The sequence below is a fragment of the Xenopus tropicalis genome, chromosome 7 (genome assembly GCF_000004195.4).
Source record: "Xenopus tropicalis strain Nigerian chromosome 7, UCB_Xtro_10.0, whole genome shotgun sequence".
Classification (NCBI taxonomy): Eukaryota; Metazoa; Chordata; class Amphibia; order Anura; family Pipidae; genus Xenopus; species Xenopus tropicalis.
Genome location: NC_030683.2, coordinates 101305126 through 101328786, shown reverse-complemented (window position 1 = coordinate 101328786; position 23661 = coordinate 101305126). Strand labels below are relative to the sequence as shown.

The window sequence follows — 23661 nt, the reverse complement described above, 5'->3', positions numbered from 1 at the left end:
GCAAAGTACCGATCATTACGAAAAAAACGCATTCGGACGCTTTTCGGACCTTCGTGGATTAGTAAATGTGCCCCTTAGTCTACACTAGATGGGGGATTTATCAAAGTTCGAATTTTAATTTTTTTCCACAATTCATATTGTTTTGCACTCAAACTCCAAATAATCAAATTATGGTTCAAAAACTTGAATTTTTGATATTGATTAAGTGCAAAAAATCTGAAATCTTGAATGTAAAACTTTGACATCTGAAAGCTTGCGAGTTTATGTAGAAGTCAATGGGAATTGTCCTAGGCAAAATCCAGCCATATTATCAATTTAAGTTTTTCGAGTCTGTAAACTCACAAATTTGAGGTATTTTTATTCAAACAAGTTTTTCATATTTAGATTTTTTAAATAAATAAGCAAACATTTGAGTTTATTCGAAGTAGAAAAAATCTCTCCAGTTCACAAGCTTTTCCATATTTCCTGGGGATGTATTCACATACTTAAATTGGTTACAAAAGAAATGAAATAAAAAAACATCTTAAGCCAAAATATGCAGGTATTTTGGGAGCTTGTGAGTTAAAAAAGGTTCTGTTGTTGCACTATTCCCTCTATTCTTCATGGACAGGTTAATCCTGCTAATGCTGGAAAGCAGGGCCCAAGTCTCTTTACTTACTCTTTATGGGTTTTCGGGTAACAGATTCCTGTATTAGAACATGCTTCAGCTGTATCAATCCACTAAAGGCAGCCCAGTAAATGAAGGTGAAATGTATCTGGAAAGCTGATATTGGAATACAGGTATAGGACCCGTTATCCAGAATGGTCGGGACCAAGGGTATTCCAGATAAGGGGTCTTTCCGTAATTTGGATCTCCATACCTTAAGTCTACTAAAAAATCAATAAAACATTAATTAAACCCGATAGGATTGTTTTGCATCCAATAAGGATCCAATAAGGATACTGTTTTATTACTACAGAAAAAAAGTTTTAAAATTCTAAATTATTTGATTAAAATGGAGTCTATGGGAGATGGACTTTCTGTAATTCGGAGCTTTCTGGATAACGGGTTAGCAGATAAGGGATCCCATACCTGTATTGTGCCTTATATTCTTATTACTACTGTTATGAGCAAGGGATACATTCTTCACTTTTTATTCATTTATCCTATTCCCCAAAATATTTAATCTGTTTATATCAAAGGACTCATGGAATATATAAAAATAGGAACATGTGGGATTCTGCAGGTTCAGACCCCCTCTGTAGGGCCACTGAGTAAAGCTGGCCATACACGTGGCGATATCCGCCACACACCATTCAGGGCTGAATCGGCAGGTAAGGAGGTAGAAACAATAGGATTTCTACCTCCTTCTTCCGATTCAGCGCTGAAGGGAGATTTTGGTCAGGCGCCTTCTATGGCGCCCGATCAAAATTTTCAAACTGGTCCGATTGGCGAGTCGGCCGATATCAGCAGCTTCCTGTGATATCGGTCGACTCGCCGACATACCATACACGCACCGAATATCGTACGAAACGAGGTTTCGTACGATATTATCGGTGCGTGTATGGCCACCTTTAGAGCCATTTCTGGGCTGAGAACTTTCTGCCATAGTGTTTCTACAGGTGCTGTAGATGCTAGTAGGATTAGCCCATTGTCTGTCTGTAACATAGTAGTTATAAGTAACTGCCCTTGTGAGCCTATCGATAATGCAGGCAGAGATCCCACTGAAAGTTCCCATTAACTGCCTTATATAAGAGCCAACTCCATATACAGTCACAAGGAAACAGTGCCAAAGCTATTTGTATTGTTTATCACTGACATCAAATTGCACCCTGCTTGTCTTGGCAGATCTCAATGATCAGTCAAATGGTGCATAAAGGCCTTTTTTTGCTTCAGGTGAATGTTTGGGATCATTTTAAGGCATTACTGCCTGCCCTTACATGTTGAGAATTGTCTTTAATGATGTCTATTAAATATACATTTTACCTTTTGGAAAAAAAATTGTGTAATAGTAAATAAAAAAACTAGCATGTTTCAAAGTCTACACCAAATTGCCAGAGGATATGTTGAGCCTCATTTATGATTGCGAGAAAAGAAAATAGAGGCTGGCTATGTTACCCATTTACTTACACTTAGGGGCTGATTTACTAAGACACGAATTCCGACCGAATTGGAAAAATTCCGATTGGAAAACGAACATTTTGCGACTTTTTCGTATTTTTTGCGATTTTTTCGGCGCCTTTACGACTTTTCGGAAATTATCGCGACTTTTTCGTTACCAATACGATTTGCGCGAAAAAACGCGAGTTTTTCGTAGCCATTCCGAAAGTTGCGATTTTTTCGTAGCGTTAAAACTTGTGCGAAAAGTTGCGCTTTTTTCGTAGCGTTAAAACTTAAAAGGCGCGACGTTTTGCGCAAGTTTTAACACTACGAAAAAATCGCAACTTTTTGCGCAAGTTTTAACGCTACGAAAAAATCGCAACTTTCGGAATGGCTACGAAAAACTCGCGTTTTTCCGCAAAAATCGTATTGGTAACGAAAAAGTCGCGATAATTTTCCGAAAAAATCGCAAAATACCGATCATTACAAAAAAAACGCAATCGGACGCATTCGGCCGTTCGTGAGTAAGTAAATGGGCCCCTTACAGTGCCTTACCGCACATTACCAAGAGTGGCAAAAAGCAGCCATTGGTAACTTTAAGAGTCAATATTCCAGTTAAACTGGATATTGAGCTCCTCTAGTAAAGGGGCGATACAGCCCCCCTCAACCCACCGCAACATTGAATTGTAAGCACGGGGGTGGGGGGGGTTATGCATCTGGAATTCTGGGCCCTAGGTCAGGGTGGCCTGGGGCCTATGATGAGTCATGACAAAGATTTTATTAATATTATTATTATTATAAATAGACGTATAAAGGGGTTTTTGTCTTTAAAGAGTGCTATTTTGAGACATTGCAATTTGCAATTCTTTATTATTTGCAGTTTTTGATTTATTTAGCTTTCTGTCCTGCAGCCCTTGAGTTTGGAATTTTAGGAGCTATCTGGCTGCTAGGTTCCAAATTAGCCTAGCAACCTGGCAGTGGTTTGAAAAAGATAAAGGAATATAAATAGATGAGGGCCTAAATAGAAAGATAATTAATAAAAAGTAACAATAACAATAAAACTGTAGCATAACAGAGGAACAATTCTTTTACTGCTGGGGTCAGTGACCCCCATTTGAAAGATGGAAAAAATCAGAATAGAAAGGCAAATAATTAAAAAATAAATTGAAAGGTTGCTAAGAATAGGCCATTCTATAACCAGTGCAAGAGGTAAAGAGGGCCCTGCCAAAAGAGCTTACAGTCTAATATGAGATGGGGTTGAGAAACAAGGTACAGGGGTGTCCTGGTCCTTTAAAAAAATAAACCAGTCCGTACCACTTTATTGTAGAGTTCCCAAGTGTCCTATGCAACAACCCCTTTATTTTTTAAAGAAAAGGGGCACCACCCTAGGGCAGAAGGGCAATTTGTTATAGTTGGGCCTAATAAATCTTACAGTTAAAATGGTTCTTGAAACTTCAAAAGATGTAATGGTGTATGTTATAATGTCAGATGAAGCTTTTTGCTATAAGGACCAAACATTCCCTGCATATCCATAGGTAGGGCTCCAGCCCTTGCACGTCATTCCGTATAAATGTTTCACATAATTGAAGTAAATCTGTGAAGGGGAACCAAACGTGACAGAGAATTAAATGAAATCAAACCATTGAAACAAATGCATGAAGAGTAAATCCATTCTAGTTACAGCAAATGAGCAAAGCAAATGTATTTAGGACAGAACATCACTTAGCGGTAGGAACCTGACACTTACAGAAAAAAGTCAGCTGAATGGGAAATGAGAAGCTGTACCTGATAATGTGTTAGCAGCCATAGTTCTGTGATTGTTTGCACTTGACACTGTTATGTCTCCCATAATGGTGTGTAGCACACAGGGAGCAGCACAAAGCAAGGCAGCAGGCAGTACAGCAGCAGGTGCTCAGCTTGGGACGCCTCAGGGAATGGAATGGAAACTTGGTTTGGAAATGCAGAACAAGTGCACGTCAGTAAAACGATATAGAAAGTGGAAGAATGTATTCACAAGGTGAACAAATGCTTTTCCCAAATAAACTACATACAACTATTCATCATGATCAAGTTAGTTAAGACAGAATAGTAACTTCTTACAATACCAACCAGCGGCTTTTGAAGCATCTGGAAATCATAACAAGCTTGCATTATCATTCTAATGTAAGGAAGCAAAATACATAAATTGAACATATGTTCTATATATTTTCTTCTCATTTAACATGCAAACAGCAATTACAGACTTTGACAGGGCCACCTAGCAAGGATCAAGCTACAGTGAAGCAAAGCTTGGTGGTGTCAGGGCAGTAATTTGGGGCAAATTAATACAAATGGATGTACCCCTTAGCAACCAATCAGATTTATAGTTATTGTTCTTGCAGTTAAATGAAAAAGATCATTTCCAATGGTTGCTAAGGGTTACTGTCCCAGTGGAGCTGGTGAGCTCCTTTAGATGGCGGTGTAGGCAATATCCAGTGCTGGCCTATGGGATCTGCAAAATATCCTCTCCTAAGCATCGCGTCCAGTGCTACTGTTAGTAATTGTGTGCAGGTATATGAGCAACTCATTCTCATGTGGCTTCAATGTCTAACCATAGTAAGCTCTGTCAGTTAATGTCAACCATCTAAAATGCAACTATGTCTTAATGTTTGTTAAGTCTATTTAGAAATGCTAAGTGAGTAACGCACAAGAGGTTATAAAACCCTTCCCTTCCCAGATGCCTACATTTGTTATTACTGTGTTCCATGTTGAGAGGGGTTTTAAGGTAAAATGTAACGAATGACAGTTGTACCAGTTTGCACTTACTGTGCCATCCAGCCACTTAATACATATTCTAGTTTGTTTAAATGGGTAAAATGAAAAAAAAAAATGAAAAAATACTGAGCAGTTTATATTCAAGATATGGCCTTGTACCCGTGAGAAGCTCTGGACTGGAATATCATAAGTGTAAGAATCACAAGAAAGGTAAAACCCCCGGACATTGCTCTGATTTCCTTTGTGATTACTTGCTAATTACTGACATGGGCCTAAAATCCAAACGTCAACCATTTTGTATATGGGTGCATTGTGTATCAGAATGCTGATGATCACATAACTTCTGTTTATAATATTAATAATAGCATCTCTGTTTCTGTTTCAGTATTCTCCTTTGCTGAAAAAGCTGTACTGCCAGATAGCTAAGACATGCCCCATCCAAATCAAGTTATCTAATCCACCACCGCCTGGTTCAGTTATACGAGCAATGCCGGTGTTTAAGAAAGCAGAACATGTGACTGAGGTTGTGAAGCGATGTCCCAATCATGAACTTGGACGAGACTTTAATGATGGTAAGAAATCGGTATGTTCTTTGTATATAATGATGGAAGCTATATGGAGAGGCATAAAGTGCAGACAGTGTAGGATTGGAGCTTGAACTATGAAATCCTGTGTTTGCAGGCAATTAGTCCCATTGCTTATATTACTAGTGGATCTGCAGATTTGATGGATCTCAAGTGGGAATCTAGTGGGAATCAGGTACAGTGGATACTTGCTCCAAACAGATGAAGGGACAAATATTTCATAGATAAAGGGGTGGTTCATATTTAGGATAACTTTTAGCATGTTATAGAAGGGCATGTTCTTAGCAACTTTTCAAAATGGTCTTCATTTTTTATAGTTGTTTAATTATTTGTCCTTCCAGACAAAAAACTATTCCTTTATGAGTCTACTTTGTTTTTGTTACTTTTTATAACTTATCTTTCTATTTAGGCCCTTCTATATTCATATTCCTGTCTCGCTTTCAAACCACTGCCTTCTGCATAAATGCAAGTTGAAACTGAGTACTACAGTAATAACAAGCAAAATGTGGTTGTCCTAGATAATTTAGTGTTTAAAATAGTGTGTATGGCATCAAGAACATCTGACCAGCATAAGTTAATCAGTTTACAGACCTCAAGCATATGGGAAAATGTTCAAGATTGCATCTCATGCGCAAATCAGGGATGAAGGGATTTAGGTAGTGTAGCCTTACAGGGGTATAGTATACTCTCTACAATGTCATTCATAACATGCAACATGGAGATACAGTACCATCTGTTAGGCTTCTTGTGTCTCTTGGAGTTCTTCATTAAATATTGTGTCAATATCCTGTTGCTATTAGGTGCAGAGTTTGCCTAGTGGCTCTGCATGTACTGCTTGCTTTAGTAGCCCCAATAGTTCAGATATAAGACTTTTTATACCCAGTGCCCCGTATTTAGAAAAAGAAGTGTTTTCTTAACCCCCCTAAGGAGCATTTTGTATCATTTGGTTATATATTGCATATTGAGCATAAGCATATACTTTTCTAATTATGCGCTGGACTTATATTCACAAAGGGGTTAGAGTTTCCCATGGGAAATGGAAACTGAATTGTAGATAATAAACAAATGGCAGATATGTATCCAAAATAATTTAATAGTAAAGATAAGTTGGAAATACAGACAATTTGGGGTTATCACATTCCATTCCACAGTTTACTGCCCTCCTACAGTGAGGAAGGGGGTATAATGTAGTAAGGTGCTTACTGTATGAGTGACATTTCCTCATCATTTACTAACTGGTGTCTGTTATAATTCCACTTTTTTTGCTTCTGTATTAGCAACTTTAAAATGAGCAGGGCTACAACCGATAAGGAAATAGAGTATTAAAACTTTCTTAAGGCTAAACCACCCCATTGTCAGTCACATGATTTCAGAGATCACAGGGCTATACCAAGCATTAGCCAATCACAGTTGCAAAATATTCACAATGCAAATATGTAATCCTACTGCCAATTCCAATGCTTCTTTATATATAAAAGCAAGCTTATCTATCCAAATTGTCTTTTTATCCAGGCCAAGCAGCTCCAGCAAGCCATCTCATACGAGTGGAAGGCAATAACTTATCTCAGTATGTGGATGACCCTGTAACTGGTCGACAAAGCGTTATGGTGCCGTACGAACCACCGCAGGTAATTTTGCTATTATTGTAAATGAATGCCTTGCTTCATGGATGTACAGCTGTCCATGCAAGGAAACACCCAAGCTGACAAATGAGTGGATGTTCACTTGAACTGTCCTCTCGAGTGGGCGATTGAATGGGTCACGTAGGGGATCTGTGCAGACATGTTAGCGGCAGACTAAATCCACAGGATAATTAATGCATTTGCAGGCTTTCAATTTTTTGCCTGTCTCAACATATTCTTGGATACATTGTCTCCGAGGAAGAAGTCCTAGGTGTAAACAAGGTAGTTGTGCAGGAGCAATAGTTTCCATTATTCACTAAGATCTATGGTTTTTCCCAGTGAATTGAACTTGCCTCTTTAGTGGATGTATGTGTCGTTAGTTCATCAAGCTGATTTTACCTAATAAATAAAATAGGGTCTCATAGTGTTTTTCTCTTCCCTTTCTTTTTGTTAATTGCTGTAGCTGAATGTTATTTATTTTGTTCGATTTATCTAGGTTGGGACAGAGTTCACCACAATACTCTACAACTTCATGTGCAACAGCAGCTGTGTGGGAGGAATGAACAGGAGGCCTATTCTTATCATTATTACTCTGGAAACAAGAGAGTGAGTTGGGGATTATTACTTTATCCTGACACTATAATATGTGTTTCATTACAAATATGTAGATCTGCATTTTTATCAGGTGACTAGTAAATGCTATACACTGATTGGTTGGTATGGGTGGCTACAGCTGCACAACAGTGCTTTGGCCCCGGGTTGCAGGATAACTGTGTGCATGCACATTATAGGGGACCTGTCACCCACACATTAAAAGCTGTAGTCCTTTGCAAATGAAACATAAAACTGAGGGACTGTTTCTGAGGGAAACAAGATTTATATTGTGTAAGTAGTTTATTTTCCTCAACTAACATGATAAAAAACAGTTGGAATTCTTAAGGTGACAGATCCCCTTTAAGTACATTTTGAGCTTTAAGAGGAAAGCTGCATAGGAAGAACCAGGAACATAATTGTGCATAAAGGTGCAATATTTCCTGTATTTAGAACAGTACTAATGGAAAGTGTGAGGTTGTTGTAGCCCTTTAATACTTATTTATATGTAAATATATAAAATCATGACCTGGATTAAAAAGACATGCTTCTCCACATAGCTGACATTTTTATGGGATACTTCCAGGGCTGTGGTGTCGTGGTAATAAGGCTGAATTTGTTTGGGTAAATGATAGTTCCCTTTCATATTTTAGCCAGAGTATTAGTGTAAGACTGACGCTATAAGTTATCCTACCCTAAGTGGTTCTGTTGACTGTGTTTTTATTATTCAACAAGTAGTTTCTAGAAATGGATTTAACAGCAGTAATATAGACAAAAGCACACAGACACACACATTATATAGATATAACAAGTCTCCTATGAGTCCCATGACTGAATGATCAGTATTAAGAGACTGTACATATGGACTGTACATTTTTTAAATTATGTTGAGGATAGACACACAATGGTTCTCAAAGGAAATATAGTTGTTATCTTTTCGTTGCTGTCTAGTGGGCAAGTATTGGGCAGAAGGTCTTTCGAAGGTCGTATCTGTGCCTGTCCAGGCAGAGACCGTAAGGCTGATGAAGATCACTTCCGGGAGCAAGCGGCATTAAACGAAACAGCAGCAAAAAATGGCAATGCCAACAAACGCAGTAAGTAAAATACAGACAAATATATGTTTATAAATATATTATTTACAATATATACAATATATTATTTACAATATATTTACAACCAGGGATTGTGATTAAACCCTTGAGGTTCCTATTTATTTCATTATTTTTAATATCCCCCATTATAAACTAATCCTTTTGACTATAATGATGCACAAGTATATTAACAGGGCAGCACTTGCTGTCATTGGCTATCCCCCTCCTACTGTGCTTCTGGCAGGGACCGTTAGGACATGCTCACTCTTCATTTCAAACTCGGACAGAGAAGTGATAGGGTCTATAGGGAGCTCCAATAAAGGGGCCATTTTTACAGATAGGATTAATGTTTAGCCCAAAGTGAAACCAGCACCGCATATTATTCATAATTGCCTACAAAATTAGGGTTTTTCCCATTTATCCAATATGTCTCCTTTAACTGTCCATAGCATTTAGAAAGGTGGAGGCTTGTATGTTGTTTTAGGCTAGCCCTATCACTGATAATATTATAGGAAGGCTCACTTTGATAGGCTTCAGTGCAAGGTATAAAGGAGCTGCCTAGCACTTGACTAGACATATATAAATGCTGGACTAAGTAGTCACCCAAGCTGTAGGCCACATATGACCAGATCATTTAACTATTACATGCAGAGTAAATAGAGTCATTCATTTATCTGCCACACACACAACTAGTTATCAGTCAGTGACATATTTTGGGTCCCATGCACAGTCCATTGGACAGTTTAAGAGTTGTCTGTCCATGTATGTGTCGCTTTAGAAGTGGACATTAAAATAAGGCACATTTGTTCTTGAAAGGCTTTACTTGTTTTTACATTTTGTCTCATATTGGTATGGTTAAATATGACTACCACTGCAGACATAATAACCCTCACATGCAGTAGCAGACTGAGAGAACAAATCAGTTCTGGCATTTGCAAACAATGGCTCCAGTTCATGCTCCGTATCATATTATCATGGTGACAGGCCTTTAAGACCTCCACTTCCCACCACTGACAGATTACCAGCCCAGGCCTGCTCACACACACATACACTATTAGTCACCATGAGATTGTGTTTGCTTGAGTCATCTCCAATTTCCTGTTACCAACAACTAACACCGGGGCTAAGACAAGACAAGCTTATGTTCAATGCTTCTTGCTAGAGTGTGTTCTTATTCTTTGTATTCACTAACAAATGTCTTTTTTGATACAGCATTCAAACAGAGTCCCCCAAGTGTTCCAAGTATGGGTTCTAATATTAAGAAAAGGAGGCATGGTGAAGATGAGATATTTTATATACCTGTAAGTAAAGATATAAGAACACTACTCTGTGTATTATGAATATCAGTGGGAACATACTATGCACTAGGCAACTGCCTTACTGCGGGCTGCATACTCTACCTGCTATCTATCACACAGCATTTCATACACGTACATGGTAAAACTGCTCACTTCAAAGGTTTCAGTGGTTTAATGTGTAAAAGGAGAACCACCTTACTGGTGCAAAGGACAACAGTAATTCAATACTGGTAAGCATGTTGAAATACAGTTGTATATTTACATTTACATTAACATTTATTTATAAAGCGCCAACATATTCCGCAGCGCTGTACAATAAGTGGGTTACATACATTGGACATACAGAGTAACATATAAAGCAATCAATAACCGATACAAGAGGTGAAGAGGGCCCTGCCCAAAAGAGCTTACAATCTACAAGGAGAAAGGGTTGAGACACAAGGTGTGGGAATGGGCATGACCAGAGTTGTGAGGGGTGGGGCACAGGGTATTGCTAAACTAGATTAGGGTAAGCCTCTCTAAATAAATGTGTTTTTAGAGATTTCTTGAAGGCAGAGAGATTGGTAGAAAGTCTGACAGTTTGTGGGAGCGAATTCCAGAGAAGGGGGGCAGCCCTTGCAAAGTCTTGAATGCGAGCGTGTGAGGAGGGAATGAGAGAGGAGTTGAGGAGCAGGTCAGTAGAGGAGCGTAACAAGCGGGTTGGATGGTACCTAGAGATGAGTTCAGAGATGTAGGGTGGGGCAGAGTTATGGACTGCTTTAAATGTGAGGGTCAATAGCTTGAATTTTATCCTGGATGGTAGGGGAAGCCAGTGCAGGGATTGGAAGAGCGGCATGGCAGAGGAGGAGCGGTTGGAGAGGTGTATGAGCCTGGCAGCAGTATTCATTATGGACTGGAGAGGGGACAGTCTTTGGAGGGGAAGGCCAATTAATAGGGAGTTACAGTAGTTCAGGCGAGATATTATAAGAGAGTGAATAAGAATTTTGGCAGCATCTTGGGTGATAAATGATCGGATTTTGGAGATATTTCTTAGGTGAAAGTGACATGATTTGATAAGTGATTGGATATGAGGGGTGAAGGACAGGGCAGAATCAAGGATAACCCCAAGGCACCGGGCCTGGGAAGATGGGGTGATGGTAGAATTGTTAACCGTTATAGATACCTCGGGAACAATGTGGGCGTTGGATGGGGGAAAGAGAACCAATTCAGTTTTAGAGAGGTTTAATTTGAGGTAACGTTGGGACATCCAAGTGGAGATAGCGGACAGGCAGGAAGAGACGCGAGTTAGAAGCTCTGGGTTGAGATCAGGAGAGGAAAGATAGATCTGAGTATCGTCAGCATAGAGGTGGTACTGAAAGCCAAAAGAACTGATTAGTTTGATTAGTATACAACTGTTATTATTATTATAAGCTCAAGAAATAGGGTTTATGCATACTGCCATACCCTACTGCTAGTCCACTTAAAATCATCCTCAAGAAATTTAATATATTTCATGCATTTTAGCCTGGAAAACAGTTCTACCATTGAGCTCATAGAACTGGTAGAGAACTGCTTCAGTTCTTCGTGTATTAAACATTCATGGTAGCTAGATGAATCCACAAAATCTGGCAGAAGGCAAAAGAAATGGCAATAGAGATATTAACAAGATAAATATAACAAACCAACTATGTGGCTTGGATTTTGTTACAGGTTCGTGGCCGGGAGAACTTTGAAATTTTGATGAAGATAAAGGAAAGTCTGGAGTTGGTGGAGCTTGTTCCTCAGCAGCTGGTGGATTCGTATCGGCAGCAACAACAGCAGCTTCTTCAAAGACAGTAAGAATGTTAGCATTTCTGTAATTGTTTATGAATTCACTTGCCTAATGGGATGAAACTGTACAGTACCTTAATAGTAAGGTACAACAAGCTGAGTGTACATGTGGCACATCCATGTGATTTTTTGACATGGGCTGCCGACAGACCTCATTGACTGTTCTCAAGTGTCAGATTTTCTCCAAGACCGCCAACTACCTCATAGTCTGTTCACCAGTGTTGATGATTTAGAAGTTATGTGTAAGTTTCATTACTTTATTACCCAACAGTGAGAGCCATCTTTACAATACCTTAGGCCCCGCTTGCATATTTCAGACCCTTACTCTAAAGTACTACAGGTATGGGACTTCCAGAATTCTTGGGATCTGAAACTTTCCAGATGAGGGGTCTTTCTGTAATTCTGTAAGTCTACTAAAAAAGAAAAAAAAAATCATTTACATGTTAAATAAACTCCATAGGATTGTTTTGCCACCAATACGGATTAATTATAACTTAGTTACTAAATAATTTTTAAAATCTGAATTATTTGATTAAAATTGAGTCTATGGGAGATGGATTTCTGTAATCCAGAGCTTTCTGGATAACTGTTTCCAGATAACGGATCCCATACCGTACAGCTTTTCAAAATGTTTTTTACTGTTAAAAACAATTATATACATATACATGTAATAAAAAATAACTCATATCACTGTTTCAATACAGAACCCATCTGCAGTCCACATCTTCATATGGCCCTGTTCTTTCACCAATGAATAAACTTCATGGAGGGATCAACAAGCTGCCTTCTGTCAACCAATTAGTGGGGCAACCCAATCAGCATAATTCTAATGCAGGGCCAAACATGGGACCAATGGGTAAGTAAACAGAAAGGGTCTAGAAAAAGTGGGCATTATCTAATGTATAGTACAGAGAATAGTTCAAGAGAAATTCTACCGCCTATGTTCTGCATCATTACCACAGACAGAATCCATATGGTAAATAGCATCCACATGGTATTGTGCCAATTCTCATATAAACCCCAGAGCAAAGATTAATATCATTATGTGTTTATGTGCCTCATACTTTCTTGTTAGCTGAATAAATCCCCACTGTGCACCTTTATTGATTTTCAGTATTCATTTTTCCATTTACAGTTTAACATGGGACTGCAAAACCCACTGCTCTTGAAAATTTTGTAGGTGAAGGTTGGACTTCTAACACACTAAGGGGCACATTTACTAATCCACGAACGTCCGAAAAGCGTCCAAATGCGTTTTTTTCGTAATGATCTGTATTTTGCGACTTTTTCGAGCGCTCAATATGAAAAAGTCGAAAGTCATAATGGCTATGAAAAAGTCGCGACAATTCGCGCAAGTCGTAACGGCTACGAAAAAGTCGCAAAAAATATGAAAAAGTCACAAAATGTTTGTTTTCCAATCCGAATTTTTCCCATTCGGATTTGTGGATTAGTAAATCAGCCCCTAAATGTAACTGCCTCTATAGCTAACTGAGATGTCTCAGGATCTCAGGCCAAAACCCTGGTTTAATTCTCTGTGCAACTCCTTGTGACCCTGAACAAGTCAAGTCACAATCCCCCATATGTAATAAAAGGCACTAAGTTTGCCTAGGAGCAGTAACCCATAGCAACAATAATATGTTGGCTTTTAAACAGGTAAACCAGTAAATTCTTCATGGTGGTTGGTTGCTATGGGTTACTGCTCCTGGGCAAACTTAGTGCCTTTTATTTACATAACCCCCAACATAGTTACTGTACCTATCATGATAGTAAAAATCCTTGCAATGTGCTCTGAGTCTCAGGGGAGAAAAGCACTATATAAATAATACCCCGTTTCCTACAATTTATTCTGTTCTTATGCATATAGAGCAAGTGTCTGTCCTTTTTATACCCCAATAGCTTTTCATTATATGGCAGCTTCTATGTGTCTCTATTGTGGCTGCTTATTTGAGAAACTATGTACCAAGTGCTGTGTGTTGTTGACATCTGAAGAATATCATTATTTCCATTCTGTATTATCACTATGAGATTGTGAATATTGTTTTTTTTTTTTTTTTTTAGGCCCCAGCATGTTAAACAGTCATCCGTTGCAGACTAACGGAGAGATGAATGGGGCACATTCATCCCAGTCTATGGTATCAGGATCACATTGTACCCCTCCGCCACCCTACAATGCAGACCCCAGCCTAGTCAGGTACTGCTGTAACAATTTTGATTTAATGTAGCATGTTTATTATTTTGGCAACAGTCTAACTGCGCCTATTAACATGGAATGTTGCATTTAGAACAGAAAATGACAGCTGCTGTATAGGCCCAACATTTAGAAATGGGATTCTTGATCATCATGTATCATGCCATGATAACACATTGTCTTGTTTATTATATGCACAAATATACATAGTTATCCTAAGGGCCACAGTTCACAAATTATTAGTCAAACAACCAGAAAAGGCAGATTCACTAGGGGAGGCAGCCATTTGTTCGGTACCCCCAAGTCAGGTAAATAAGCTTGTAACTTGAGCCTGCGCGTCTTAAATCTAAATATATTGCTGTGCAGCCATCTTATCTACACTTCCCAGGGATCCCTTGCATAGACTTAGACTAGACTGGTAATGGGCTCATTATATAGTTTTTACTTATTACACACAATATGCAGATCTAATGTGTTGCTGTTCCTTTATAAAATGGACTTGTTTAGTATGAGATTTAGCATTATTACAGTGTTAGGGAATACTATGGTGTACCAAGATGTACAGAATTTCCTCAAATACAATGATATGGTACCTGTTTGTTTAGAATAATCCAGCTAGAAGGCACATATTTGTTTAAATTCAGACCTAAGGGCTAAGGCACAGGGAGCTACTTCGTAGCACAGTGATCCCCAACCAGTGGCTCGTGAGTAACATGTTGCACCCCAACCCCTTGGATGTTGCTCCCAGTGGCCTCAAAGCAGGTGCTTATTTTTGAATTTCTGGTAAGGAGGCAAGTTTTGGTCGCATAAAAACCAAGTATAATGCCAAACAGAGCCTTCTGTAGGCTGCCAGCACGTTTCTACCCCCAGGAACTTTTTCCTTGCTTGTGTTGCTCCTCAATACTTTTAAATGTGGCTTACAGGTATAAAAGGTTAAGGATCCCTGTCGTAGCAGCTACTTGTACAGAAATAGACAATGCTGATCAATTACTGATAACTGTCTCTATGTGTGTTTTACCAGAGGCAATTATTAGTATTGTCTATGGCAGCGTATTTTCTGGTGTTTAATAGCCGTGACAAGTAGCTCCATGTGTCTTCACCCTTAAAGGAGTAGGTCAGTGTAAAAATGAAACTGGGTAAAACAGATGCAAAATACTGAAAATGCAAAATATTGAAAATGTTTTCAGTATAGTTAGTTAGGGAATGTAGTCCTGGCATCTGTTAGGCTGATGTCCCACGGAGTGTGTTAGTCGCCCGTGATAGATCTCTGCGATACACTAACACACTCCGTGGGACATCAGCCTTAATGATGTTAAGTCTAGATCTGAAAAGCCTCTCAGCAAGTGGCAGGAAAAGTACACTTATCTGATATCTCCCTATTGTGCTGTGCATATTGCAGGTATAGGTCTGGCAAGAATACCCCTTTGCTATAAGGGTTCTGGCACACGGGGGAGATTAGTCGCCCGCGATTTAACTCCCTGTTCGCGGGCGACTAATCTCCCCGAGTTGCCTACCCCTGCCATCCCACCGGCGAACATGTAAGTCGCCGGCGGGATGGCAGACGCAGCGGGGCGATTTGCGGAAATCGCCGAAAAAGACTCGCGAGTCTTTTTCGGGGATTTGCGCGAAATCGCGCCGCCCCCGTGTGCCAGAGCCCTGAAACTGCACAGGCAAAAATGCTTCTTGCCTGATGTTAGCCCTAATATTAGGAATGGTGGGAACTGTACATCCTCAACAACAGCCTCTTTTTAAATTAAACTACTATATTGGTAAGGAGTGTTTCAATGATATGGGCTATTGGAGTTGGAGTAACACGCTATGTGCCTTGGAGGCTTAGGACACTGTTCAGGATTGGGCTAAATGATTAATGAGTGGTGTGTGAAACCTTGCAGTCCTGCTGTTGTGCGCCCCTACATTACAAGCAGTGATATCACAAAAGACCCCAGGGTCTGCTTCCTCCAATGTTGTGTTTAAATCTCTGCTCACTGTTGGCTCTCAGTAAGGGAAGAATGGGTCCACAGGACACATCAGGGCAGAAAGACGCATCAGCACAGGGAGAGGAGGGTGGTGGAAGGGGGGCCGGATGGGTTTGCTACTCTGCAGAGTAGCTACGCCACTGGCCAACACTGCATTCAGGAAGGGTGGGTGGCCCTGTGCCTGCTGACATTGCACTTTCTGGCTGCAGGGTCGGACTGGGGTGTGTGAAAGCCAAAAGAGCTGCTACCCCAGTGGCCCACACATCCCCTTTGGGGCACCTGATAGTGTAATCTCTATAACAGACTCCAAATATTTCATATTATAACCAAGCTTACTTGAATTCTATATAGGGAATCCTATTACAGCCCTCTGTTAACTGCTTTCATGTGAACTGCAATCAAATGAAAAGGAAAAGAAAGCTAATTCTTTCTAGTATCACAAGTGTGTGTAATGTTGCTGTGTGAATGTTGGCTTTGCTTCATTACTAAATGTATTCTTTAGATAATTCTTTACATCTTGGCTATGAAACTCTTTGTTCTGTAGCATAGGAGAGTAGAGTTACACTTCTTAATGGCTTAGTAACGGTGAAGAAACCATAGAAAATGAGTCCATTTATTTTGATAAGACTTAGAGAGGGTCACATTTGAATGGAAGTGGGAAAGTTTGCTTCTCCAGAGACTTTAAACATATTACAGGTATGAGATCTGTTATCTAGAATGCTTGGGACCTGCTGTTTTTTGGATAAAGGATCTTTCTGTAATTTGGATCTCCATACCTTGTCTACTAAAAATAATTTAAACATAAAATAAAGCCAGTAGGACTGTTTTTCCTCCAATATGGGCTCATGCAGCTTAGTTACCAATAAGTACAAGGTACTGTTTTATTATTATAGAAAAATAAGAAATAATTTTTAAAAATTAGAACTACTTGCTTAAAATGGACTGTACCAGACATGGCCTTCCTATAATTCAGAGCTTTCTGGATAGTGGATCTCATAAATGTATTAAGGGAATACTGAATGATCAGTCTGCATTACTTGCCATTAACTTATATCCCTACAATGGAGCAAGCTACTATGCATGTAATAGAAGAATGCAGAAAGACAAAAATGGTGTCACCAAAATGCAATTAATTTTAGATTTCTTTTAAATTATTCAATTTAATAGATTACACTTCTGTCCAACAATGTGTTGATTTTAAAAAATATATATAATAAAAATAATGTTGCCTATATGCATAGTGTAGCACAGGGGTAGGAAACCTCTATTTAGTAAGGCTGAAATGTATGCAAAATTAGGTCTGTCTCTATTGCTTTTTTGAAGCAGTGGCTGAATCAAGAATTCTAAGATCCCGTCATATATCTGTGAGTTAATACCACTTTATTTTCCAAACTCTTTTGTTTCTGCAGTTTTTTAACAGGATTGGGGTGTCCCAACTGCATCGAATATTTCACATCACAAGGGTTACAGAATATTTACCACCTGCAGAACCTTACTATGGAGGTAAATACATTCAGGAAAAAAAATACCTATGGCCAGTTGTTCATCTTTACATGAAAGAGGAATACATGGCATTTCCAAAAATGTACACTCACTTATCTCTCTGCATGTTTCTGATCTTTCTACCATACATCCATTATAGTGAGCAGAAAGTTGTTTGTGTTAGTAGATGTGCTAATTGCCAAATCAGTTAATCACCTTTGTAATTCCTCCCTGACACCCTTTACATTATCTAATGAAAGCTGCACCTTGACCAATATGCCAGTTACTTTCTCAGAAACTGTCCCCAGGATTTTCTCTATTCCCCCACAATCTATTTCCCCCCTTTTTTTGCTTTGACTTATTCTGTCACATCTTTTCCATTAAAGCACCAGTAAAGCTGGCCACGTATGTTCAGATTTTAGTCTTCTTCCAACAAACGTTCGCATATTGATTGTGCATTTAAATGCAATGTTCTTAAACTTAGATTCAGACTGAAATTGTAGGATAAAACCCTAAATATAATAAATTGGAGGATGTTCTGAACATAAAATAGTTGGCAGACACCAATCTTGTGATAGTGACTTCCTAAAAAACCCCATTGTAGGTCCCCCAAGGATATCGTCAGATACACAATACATGCACAGATTTTATCATTTTCCATCTGAAATTTTTTAACCTGTCTAAACGACTGAACGACATGGTGCAAAAATTATCAGGACCATAATTCTGAGCCCACACGGTCCGAGAATCGCACAAAACATAGTTTTGTACGATTATATTTGTGCGTGTATGGCCAGCTTAACACCAAAAAATGTCTTGATACCCTTTACTGGTAAACACTGCCTGTTAAATAGAGCAATAAGGCTCACATATCTATGGCAAATAACAAATAAACTGTCTAGCATACAATGGTTTAGTGATTAACTAGGGAGATAAACAGCGGGTAAAGTATCATTCATGGATCTGTATAGCAGTGATTGTTGGACTTTTTCAGTTTAAGACCCTTTTGAAGTTCCAACCTTTGGTGAGGGTCACACTTATAGGAAACCTTTACTATATTGGTAATTCAATTATAGCTCCAGGAATAAGAAGATAAAAATGTATTTTAGTGCCCTGTTGTCAGTCTAATGCAATGACACATGGGGTGTTTAGTCACCCTTGATAAATCGCAAACGTCCCTTGTTTCCTTCCCACCAGATAAAATGCAGGTCAGGGAAACATATGCAGTGTGGCTGCTTTCCAAAATAGCCCGAAGTTTCCTTGAGAGGCAACCTCAGGCTGTTCCACAAAACCGAAGCGGTGCACATTTACAATAATGTAAATCGCCAGTGTGAAAGAATTTGCAGATTAGTCGCTTGTAGTAGAGGAGATTGGCCTAGGCCCTAGGGCGACTAATCTCCTGTTCTGTCAGTAGCCTAAAGGGTTCATTGTAACCATAGGAACCTATGTGTCTTGATGCCTTTCTGGTACATTGCAATGTGTAATAATCAGACATGGTGATAGCCATTCAATGTATTGTATCATAAATTGCTGCAATAACAGAAGTAAAACTGCCAGAAAAATCAGATCAGTGCATTTTAACATTTGCCATGCTCATGTGGCTACAGGGAGCCCTTTCCCTCCAGAGTATCCCAAACATTTGCACTTAGTGAGACAAAAGTTAATGTAAAAGTGTTAGGGAGCCACACAAGTAAATGTGGTTGTGAAAATAAAAATTCATAGCAGCTGTCAGTCATTGCTATCTCTGGTTGTTGATTAAACCCATTGGACTGCCAGTCTACAGGAGCTTCTGACTGGTTGTGCACATCAGGATGAATGACTGCAGTACTCCTGACTCTCTTCATATCAGTATGTGACTGTTAGGAGCAGCATCGAATGGGTGGCAAGTAGCACATTGCTTGATAGCCACTTCTGGGTTCAATGCTGTAAATAAAATGTATCTCCAGTAGAAAGCAACTCCCATTATAACACATGTTAAAATTAATTTCAGTAAAGAATGACTGATAATAATATCATTGACCTCCAGGCAGAGGGCCTCCTTTTTAATGAAACAAACAAATCTATTTGGGAAGCAGTTTTCGTTTTTAACTTCCCATTCCTGTCTGTAACTAATTGGTACACTATAAATGCTGCTCAGCTCTTTTCCCTTCATCTTTATGTATAAAATATTCCATTAACGGCTGACATGCCTGTACTGAAGCACTCACTGTGTTTGGCCTATGTAGTCATGCCGCTGTTAATCAACCCGTTGCTCTGAAGATGCTGTCACTTGAGAGCTCACCCATTTGTTGCACGACCTTTGCATGCTCAGGAGTCGCTTGCTGCTTGTATTCTGCATGCAATGTACATAAAACTTCCACCACAAGCACTGTCAGTAGCCTCTTCTGGCCAAATAGGGCAAATAAAAACCTGTTATTTGGCATATTGGAGCAGCATACTATGCTGATATTCTATAGAAATTCAGACTTGCAGAAGCCCATTGGTCTACAAGATGCCATCTAATCCTGCTGTTCATCTCCTCCCCTTCCTCCATTGTTGCACCTTCTCCTATGTCAGGAACCCAATGCATGTGCATGAGGGGACATCTGGTGGCCAAGGTGCTTAACTGCAAGCATAAGCAATAAATATACTCTAACAGCATAATGTCATGACCTGGGGGTTTGCATAATTGTGGGGCATATGCATGGGTTGCTCATTATACAAATATAGAACTTCATATAGTAGGTCTGTGCATTTTAGTCAGACTATGATTTAGGACTTTCAAATCTTTACATCTTATATATCTTTGTTTCAGCTTCTCAATGTTTGTCCTTAATGCATCAGGCATTGCAGTAGCGTTTGGCTCTACATTCTCTAGTATTTGCTGTTGTGATTCTGCCAACCCCAGTTTATACATTACATTTTAGATAGGGTTCCAGTTGAGACCACTGGTAGGGTAGGCACAGTGATAGCTCAAGTCACTAACTGCCTGCTCACTGAAGCTGTATCTCTTCAAAATACTAAATGGATGTCTATTGTAGGAAAGACTCTTGACTTATAAAGTAAGAGTACGCACAGCTGACACTTGTTTTTACAGTAACATAGGATTATCATTATTATAATTATTCAGTAGCCTATAAGAAACAGAAGCAGAAACAAATACAAATGTTTCCCTGTGGTACCAGTAACAGATGCTATAATATTGTAAGTGACTATCTTCACAGGTTTGGAGCCATTTAGTTTGGCAACTTGTGCGCTACCTGCAGGGGAATACCAACAGCAGAACAGTTACATGGGATTATAATTAAACATATGAGTCATTTAACAATATATTCATTTATTTTCCAATGTTATAAATATTTGATGAACACTCACAGCCAAGGTTTAGCCCATTTAGACTAACATGTATTTGCTATTGAGTGTGTATGGTTTGTTTCTCTTTATGGCATAACAAGCTAGAGACAAAATTCTGATTTTATAGGAATTAGGTTGGGGCAGTGGTCTTTAAATGCATTTAGTTCAAGCTCAGATTTCAGGCCCCCTTAGCCCCTTACAAGGTTACAAACATGGAAACATATACCAGCTATTCAGCCATAGATCTAAGAATATCTAGGGCATCAAATACCTGCTGATCCAAGATCTTGCTCTTATTGACCTTTTAAGGTAGGTTCAGCAGAAAAAGGCATTCTACTCAAATATGTCACAAAATGACCTTCAGGCTGACGCACCACCGTTTGGAAACCACTTGGTTAGGCATGATTAAAGTGCAATTGGGCAGTGTGAAATCAAATTCCTAAATATAAATGGTGACTGTCACTGGAAAATGATGTCTGCAACTGGAAAATTGGGTAGTCCAAACTATCTTAAGGGCATGATTGGTTGAAATAACCAAACATCACCACTTTAACTTCATGGTAGGTCATGAAAAATCAAATGTATTTTGCACCCAAGGGCAGAACCCCTTGTTGATTAGCCCCTTCTAGAACCTGGATCAAGTTGAAGGCCTCCAGACTTAGCTGCTTATGTGACGGCTGAAAACCCTCTGCCACTGTAGGAGTTATTAAACAAACAATAAAGGTCTTTAATGGCAGCGTTTACTGACTAAAGGGGAAGAGGAAAATCCTCTAAAATATGCTGCCTACAAAGTAGGTTCACGTAGAAGGATACAAACCCTTAGATGGTTCCTTGACTTATTCAGCATCCTGTATGTTTTAGGAAATGAAATGTATAAATGAATGACTGAACACTTTTTTTTCTCCTTTTTAGGATCTTGGAGCACTGAAAATACCAGAACATTACAAATCAATGATCTGGCGAGGCATTCAAGAGCTTAACAAGAGCCATGAATATGGAGCCCAGCAGCTCGTTCGATCAAGTAGCAACGCTTCCACCATTTCTATTGGCAGCTCTGGCGAGCTCCAGCGCCAGCGTGTTATGGAGGCAGTACACTTCCGCGTACGTCACACCATCACTATTCCCAACCGGGGCGGTGCTGATGAATGGGCAGATTTTGGCTTTGATTTACCTGACTGCAAATCACGCAAACAGTCCATAAAGGAGGAATATGAAAACAGTGACATCAACTAATATCAGAATATATATATGTAGCTGACCAAGTAAATACCCTACTGCATAAAGCCAAATCAGAATGGGTTGTGCTGCGTGCAGCTTGTGAGTTCCACAAAACATAAGTGATGACTACTTATTGGGTCAAGAACAGATACAAGGCGGTTATAATCTACGCTTATCTGTGCTCAGCGGCTTTCATTATAGGGTAATTTAATATGGGGATCAACTTAATGGAGAAACCATTGCCAACATATGTTTGTAGAGGAGGCAGCCAAGCAACCAAGTGAAGATTGGAAATTGTGACTTTGGTTAACTGAGAATAATGACAACACGTTCTTCTTTCCCAAAGGCTGTCAGAGAGAGAGAGAGATGAGATTTCATACAGACCTCTGGTTTCACACAGATAATCACCGTTCTCCAGTTCCCAGATGCCGGCCATATGCTGAAACACTGCAGTAGGAAGTGGATCCATATCTGTCCCGATGGAACTGCCAGAAAAGTATTTTTTTGCATTGACTGTTAAAACCTTGGACAATGATACAAAACAATCGCCTTTCGCCTAAGAGAAAGGTTCAGGAGTTGTACAGATACACACCTCAAAGCGTGTTTTTTCTTTTTTTTTTTTAAAGTAGATCTTTGGTCTCGATCCTGCTGCGTTTTAGGGGCACAAAAAAAGGAAATCTGACCATGACCTACAGATTTTTTGTGTATATATAGTTTTTCTTGTATCTTCTTAATATATATTTAATTATTCTGTGTAAGATAACGCGTGTTGACTCTTTTGGTCAATGATAAAACTGGTCAGCAATAGGGTGTTGAAATTGTTAATCTGATCTACACAATAATATGGCACGCTGACTCGCTGGCGGCTGGTATTATAGAAACATAAACACGCTGAACGTGTACCCAGTTTTTAGTGAAATTTGTATAAAATGATGCACATTCAGCGTTGGCAATGCGTTGGGAAACACTGTTGCTAAATGTTCATTCTATACCGTTCCGTAATTCAGCGAAACCCCCTCCTAAGTTGTTGAGATGTGTCGGTGATATTGTGTGTATAGTGTGTAAGTACCTGTAAATAGAGCACCACAAGCAGGGTGTAAGTATTTCCAGTGGCAGGTTAGCCCTTTGGATGCTGTATGTCAGCATGGCAACCTTCTCACACAGGGCAGGCACAGTGACGTTCTACACAAGTGATCATATTTCCCTTTGCACAAGTTATGTAACTGCACCTTCCAGGGAACTGTTGGATATCAGTTGCAAATTCTATGTACACATTTTCTTTAGGAAACAAAAACCTGCATTGAATGTAGATAATCAATACAAATTTCATGGAACTTTTTCTCAGCGTCCTCTTGTTCTAAGTCCTTAAAGGTGTGGTTGGCCTTTATGTTCACTTTTAGTATGGGAAAGAATGGCCTATTCTTAGCAACTTCATCTTTATTTTTTGTTATATTTTTTTGAAATAATTTGTCTGCCCCTTTTGCCTTGAGAGGAAACTTGGCGCCGCGTATGCCATCCCACCGGCAATTTACATTCTAGCGCGACAAGGGAGATTTGTCGCCCGGCGACTAATCTCCCTGTCTGCCACGGCCCTTAGAAAGGGGTCACTGACCCCAGCAACCAAAATTCTACCAA

The 23661-nt window shown here is 39.3% G+C and overlaps 1 protein-coding gene across 7 annotated transcripts in view; it reads left to right on the top strand.

Moving 5' to 3' along the window:
- The window catches only part of tp73 (tumor protein p73), a 92817-nt gene extending 69452 nt beyond the window's left edge, over nt 1-23365 (top strand). For 4 of the 7 annotated variants that reach the window (XM_002933855.5, XM_031905927.1, XM_031905930.1 and 1 more), the window contains 10 exons: nt 5220-5406; nt 6931-7046; nt 7537-7646; nt 8583-8725; nt 9935-10023; nt 11710-11834; nt 12534-12685; nt 13888-14020; nt 17403-17496; nt 21721-23365. In XM_002933855.5, the coding sequence (XP_002933901.3) occupies nt 5220-5406; nt 6931-7046; nt 7537-7646; nt 8583-8725; nt 9935-10023; nt 11710-11834; nt 12534-12685; nt 13888-14020; nt 17403-17496; nt 21721-22041 (1470 nt within the window). In that variant the 3' untranslated portion in view covers nt 22042-23365. Of the gene's footprint in view, nt 1-5219; nt 5407-6930; nt 7047-7536; nt 7647-8582; nt 8726-9934; nt 10024-11709; nt 11843-12533; nt 12686-13887; nt 14021-17402; nt 17497-21720 lie in introns of those variants that run through there. The other 3 variants (XM_031905928.1, XM_031905931.1, XM_031905932.1) reach the window with 3 other exon arrangements.
- The last annotated feature ends 296 nt before the right edge of the window (nt 23366-23661 follow it).